The sequence below is a fragment of the Panthera onca genome, chromosome C1 (genome assembly GCF_046562875.1).
Source record: "Panthera onca isolate mPanOnc1 chromosome C1, mPanOnc1 haplotype 2, whole genome shotgun sequence".
NCBI classification, from domain to species: domain Eukaryota; kingdom Metazoa; phylum Chordata; class Mammalia; order Carnivora; family Felidae; genus Panthera; species Panthera onca.
In genome coordinates this window covers 194885745-194891655 of record NC_138346.1, presented here as the reverse complement: position 1 = coordinate 194891655, position 5911 = coordinate 194885745, and the positions used below count along the sequence as shown (strand labels likewise).

The 5911-nt window shown below is 48.0% G+C and overlaps 1 protein-coding gene across 2 annotated transcripts; it reads right to left on the bottom strand.

Moving 5' to 3' along the window:
• Window positions 1-1030: 1030 nt before the first annotated feature.
• SMIM12 (small integral membrane protein 12) lies at window positions 1031-5043 on the bottom strand. Of its 2 annotated transcripts, none has more exons than XM_060622194.3 (2): window positions 4910-5043; window positions 1031-1967 (listed from the first exon to the last, which is right to left on the bottom strand). In XM_060622194.3, the coding sequence occupies exon 2, from the start codon at window positions 1960-1962 to the stop codon at window positions 1684-1686; it is 279 nt and encodes a 92-aa protein (XP_060478177.1). In that variant the 5' UTR covers window positions 1963-1967; window positions 4910-5043; the 3' UTR covers window positions 1031-1683. The 2 variants fall into 2 exon arrangements, with proteins under 2 accessions (XP_060478177.1, XP_060478178.1); XM_060622195.3 differs by lacking the exon at window positions 4910-5043 and adding an exon at window positions 4683-4780.
• Between the last annotated feature and the right edge of the window lie 868 nt (window positions 5044-5911).

Below are 5911 nucleotides of genomic sequence, written 5' to 3'. Positions count from 1 at the left end.
CCTCCACCCACCTGTTATACCAGCAGGCCTCAGGTCCCAAGAGAAGAGAAGCAGGACAAACCCACCCCCCCCACCACCACCACCATCATCACCTTGAAAGACAGTTCATTCTTCATCATATGCTCCTTACTTGCTTTTGCTCACTTAGGTTAAATGTCAGTTGACTTCATGGACAATAGGTTCTTACACCTCTTCCCACCCTCTGCTCTCACTGCCCTTCCAACAGCACTAGTGACATCTTCAGCGGCAGCATTTAGTATAAATTCCTGCAGCCATTTAAGAAAGACCTTTGGTATTATGCATCAAGGTCCTCAACACTGCACATCCATTTCACCCAAAATGCCATTTGTGGTTCCTGCCATTGACTCCAAAATGCAGGAAAAGCTTTATGAAAGATATGTATTGCAATATTTACACTAGTGAACCACCAGAAACAATCCAAATATCCAGCAACTGGGAAATTACTGAAAACTACGTTTTTCCCACTTGATGGGCAGTTGTGAAGCCATTAAAGTAGGATTGTGAAGACCATGTGATAAGATAGAAAAAATGATTACGATATGAGAAACTATGTAAAGAAAGAATATAAAATTAAGTGGACAATAATGTAAAAATCTTAAAAACCTATGCCAAGAATTAGTGAAAGGGAACAAATGCTACCTTTGTAGTTGTACTAGAGCCCTAGCTGGGGTTGGGCATGGGGCTGACCCTTTTTAAATCTCTACCAAATGTTCTTTAATGTATATATATTATTTTTATAGGGAAAAATGTAGTTCTGTGTACAACTGGGAAATTTGATAGCAATTCTTAAGCTCCCTGGTCTACACTGAATTCACACTTTGAAATATCCTATAAGCCTCTTCCCATCATGATAAAAAGGCTGCTGGGAACCTGCACGTCCAGGACTCACTGCCTGGGCCCCGGAGCCCTTAGTTAAAGGCCAGTATTATCCACCCCTGAAGTGCCTGCACTTGCATAACTCCTAAGGAGACCCCAACACTATCTGGAAGATAGGATTCAATCAACATGGTTCTCAGATGCCACTTTAATCAAGTTTTGTACCATACAGTGATGGGGGGGGGGGGGGGGCGGTGAAAAATCATGACTGTTTTCAAGCAAATTCACCTGTCCCAAGGCAAACTGCCTGGACTTCCAAGAACAGAAAAAGGCTTTCCTCCCCGAGGAGTCTCTTTCCTGACCTGATAGGATAGGATTTCAGGAAGAATGAGCACAGGAAGAGGGCAAACTAGTGAAAGAAGCCAGGTAGCTTTTTGAATTCTTCCCAGTGCACACAGGAACTAGGCCTGCAGGCATGCCTCCTAAGGCAGCCCCAACTCCAGCCCCTCCCCCTCGAGGCCGAAGAGCCTCCCCGCAGAAGCAGACGGCCATCGTTTATAACACTTCTCCCAGCAGGACGCCCAGAAGCGCAGAAGCCTGCGCACCACACAACGGATGCAACCTTCAGGCCAGAACCCCCAAGGGCCTTTCCTCTTCACTGGCCCCTCGGCTGCTCACGTGTCTGCCTGGCAACAGAACAGCAGCCAGTATGTGCAAGGCTGGGTGGTGCGGGAAGGGCCAGAAGAAGCAACAAAGCAAATGACATGTGGGTTCTGGAGCCGGGTAGACACGGTGGCAGGGCCACTCATGGCCCACAGAAGGACCCATGGGGCTCTGTGTCCTCCATTAGTTCTTCTCCGGGCGGTTTCTGTTCAGGACAGCTTTAGGGGCAAATTCCAGCTTGTCCTTAAGGCTCACCACCTGGGTGTGGTCCTTGCCTAGCAGTTCATCCAGCTTGCGGTCCTCCCGGCGCTCAGAGATGCTCTTCTCCTCCTCCACGGGCTGGGGATCCTTTCCCCGGATGAACCATTCCAGGTGGTAACCCACAGCCCCGACCACAAAGGCCACAGGAAATGTGACATAGGGAGCATAGGTACGCACCACGGTCCAGAGCACAGGCCACATGACATCTGCAGAAGAGCACAAGGCCGCATTAGGGAGAAACCAGCACCCCCTCTTCCCCGAATATGGACAACCCAACCCACTGGGGCTCTCCACTTCCCAGGCAGCCTGGCACAATTTACTGAGCATCCACCCAAGGCAGAGTAATCCAAGAGGGTACCTTGCTTTAGGCAACAGTTTGGGCCCTGAAACAACCTAGGCAGTTTTCAAAGACATGATTGTTAGGGAAAGGGGGAAGAATCTCTTTTATGTACTATGCTCTTTGACAATTACACAACCATGCATGGCAGTGTTCCCCACAAGGGAACCTCTGAGCTTACCTACCAAAGATTCAAGTCTGTTATTGACCCCAGGCCCTGCCTCCACAGTTTGCCAACATTACAGAAATGGACAAGAGCCTTTCTCTGCTCTATGCAGTTTCTCCATGAACACAGCCAGCCATAATTTTCCTACCATGTGTAGTCCCACTGTGAGTCTCCTGGCTCCAAGATAATGAGAAGTAGTTTCTTTGCCTCACAAAAATAATAAGGAGCATATTTAAGTGGCCAAAACCCTAATTCAACCATTCTGGATGTTATATAATGATGATTTTTTTCCTATTCTGACCTTGATTTCCCTAACAATGAGACATATGTATACTTTACAAAACTGCTGCCCAAACCTCTTTCAAAATACGTTCTCTTCGGGGCACCTGGGTAGCTCAGTTGGTTAAGCATCCAACTCTTGATCTCGGCTCAGGTCATGATCTCACAGTCAGGAGATCAAGCCCCACGTTGGGCTCCTTGCTGAGCGTGGAGCCTGCTTGGGATTCTCTCCCTCTCTCTGCCCCTCCACCCCCTCTCAAAAATAGATAGATAGATAGATAAATAAATAACAATATACGTTCTCTTCAACCAAGCCCATACCCTCATTTTGCATAATAAACTCCTAAAAATATCACCAACACTGAAAAACTAGGGCTTGAGTTTTTCTGTAAAAACAAAACAAAACAAAAAAAAACAACCAAAAAAAAAACACTGTACAAGCCCATGGCAGAAAAAAAAAAAGGTGGAATGGCTCTGGAGCATCCTGAAAGTAAGTAAATTAAGCTCTTATATGCCAGTCCTTGGGCTAAGCAGTTTATATATAGTATTCCCTTTAATCGTCATGTCTACTCTAAGAAGTGGATGGCATTATCAGAGGGTTGACTAACTTGCCCAAAGTCTCAACTAAAAGATCATTCCATTTGCACTCTGTAGGTGTTTCTCCAACTTGGCTATCTCTGGTCTAAAGTGTACAACTGAAACGTCACCAAGGATAAAATGATTCTCTCTTTTTGGTTCCAATTCTCTTTGGAGAAATCCAGTGTTCTGTGCACCAAGACTATAATGGATCATCATCAAGGAAAAAAAACTGCAGCAGCCTCAAGGTTCCCCTCTGGGTCCTTTGTCTTAGCACCAGGCCCTATGCTGGACAAGTCACACACTAGTCATCACCTGATCTTTACAACACCTCTATGAGGCAGGAATTATCAGCCCAGATTTGTGTCTAAGGCCACAGTGGCTCAAGGACATTATGTTAACTTGTCCAGGATCACTAGAAGTGACACAGCCACAGCTTTTGAATCCAGGCCTCTCCAAACTTCAATGCTTGTGCTCTTTCTAGTGGTAAGAACACAGTGCAGACAGGTGTATTGTTTCCTCCAAGTCCTGGACTTGGGGAGAGCTTCCTGCAATTTCTTCCCATCTACTTGGCATGTCACTATCTGGAAGAGCTTCCCTCTTGGGCAAACTCTAAGATTACTCAGATTTGTGAAATCATAAGACTTAGAAGTTGTTAAAACTCCGCTGAAGAACCTCAAACCTAATACTTCATTTTCTTTCCTTTTATGCAAATTCCCTATAAGTAAACACTTACTCTAAACAGCAATCCTCCATTCAGATCCCTCATTTGCCGTCAAACATAGCAAGCATGAGTCCACAATTCATATCACTCCCCACATGCAGCAAAGGTCTCTCTGTCGTCCTGCCCACATTCTAATCATTCCCCAACTAGTCAATTCATTCATTTATTCAACCCTTAGAACCACTTTCTCTGTGACAGATGTTGGGCTGGCAGCCTACCCTACTTACCTGCATTTCTCAAAACACTTCAGCTCCAAAAGAGCAAGGACCATGTCTGTGTGCACCACCACCACCACCACCCCCCCCCCCCCGGTCTGGTACAAAGCTCCCCAAAACAGTTTGTTGAATGAATGAATGACAGCTCAGACAACCCGCCAGTGTAAAATCACAGCAGTCACCCACCCCCTCGCCCTCAAAAGGCGGCAGGAATACAGCAGGCTACTTTTCTGATTCCAAGAAGCTATATACTCTCCAAGTCATCCCTGGGGTATCAAAATGAAAGCAGCAAATACTGGAACGTATTCTTTCCGGCCCAACACAGAGGGAGCCTGAATGTCCGGTAAAGGTCAAGTGGGTTCCCGGGAAGCCTGTCCTTGTGCCGGCGCCCTGGAGACCCAATGAGACCCGAAGCCGCAGTTCCGAGATTTGAGAACTGTAAACAAGGGCAGATGAGATCTGACAGGGTGGAAGGACCGACCCTGACCGTCACTCGAGACCAGCCCAGAGATGGGAGCGCAACTGAGGTCCACGTCCAAGTATCTGCCCTTCTCCCTCCTCTGGGCTCCCAGGCCCTGCCCGTTATCCCACCACGCTCGTGGCCTTGTCGGCGTCCGTTCTCACCCACGTGCCTGAGGCCGAGAAGCCCTGGTCGCAAAGGGTCTGCTGGGAGCCCAGACTCAGCTTCCGAGCCCTGGGAAGAGAGGAGCTGTCAGGCCGGGGCGGGAGCAGACACTCGCGATCACCCTTCCCTAATTCAGAGGTCACTGCCTGGAGCCGTGCCCCCGGCAACGGGCGGCCCCGGCGGCCGCTCTGGGGGAGGGAACTGCCCGCCGGGACCGCGTGCTCACCTGCGCCGCAGCCCGCACTGCACCGTCCGGGCTCCGTCCTCCGCCCGCTCACTCGCCTGGAGCACCGACGTCTCCACTCCCAGCGGCCCGCAGGCCCTCGCCCCGGGATCCCGCCCACTGGCGCCTGCTCTCTCAGAGCGCGGCGATTGGCTGAGCTCCAGCCAGAGAACCAGAGGAAGCTAGGCGTCCTCAGCAGGCCCCGCTGCACAGAGAAGGGTACTGCGCCCCCTGGTGGTGTGGAGGTTTCCCAGTGACGTTAGCACGTGCTTGTCGCGGGGAGAAAGTGGAAGGTCATCCATTCTTTATTCAACTGATGTTTATTAGGCGTCTTCTAAGACCTAGGTCTGGGCACACAAAAATTAAAGACAGATTCCTTGACTTCAAGATCTTCTTAGCAGAATATAGTCTAGAACTCTAAGAACGCTTCAGAGCTGGGCTAGCTTTCTAGCCATGTGACCTTGGGGGCATTATTAATCAGCCTGCGCCTCCTTTCCAGCTTATGCATAAAGGTAATAACACCTATTTCACAGAAAGTTGTGAGGGTTTGATGAGATAATGCATGTAAAGTGCTGTGCCAGGCACAGAGCAACAGGGAAATAAATGGTACTATCGTTGGTATACAAAAAATTGAAATGCAGTAAAACCTAAGTCTTACCTGACCCCTCAGATACAAGTATTCACTCCCCCTGTATCCACTCTGCCCTGTACAGACACGTATTTGATCACATACAGTTGACCTTCGAACCACAGGGGTTTGAAACTGTGTGGGTCCACTTATACACGGATTTTTTGCAATAAATACAGTACAGTACCATAAATATATTTTTTCTTCCTTATGGTTTTCTTAATCACATTTTCTTTTCTCCAGCTTATTTTATTGTAGGAAGACAGTACATTATATATATATAATATACAAGATATGTGTTAATCAACGGTTATCTGTAAAGCTTGTGGTGAAAAGTAGGCTATTGGTAGTTCAGTTTTGGGCGAATCAAAAGTTAC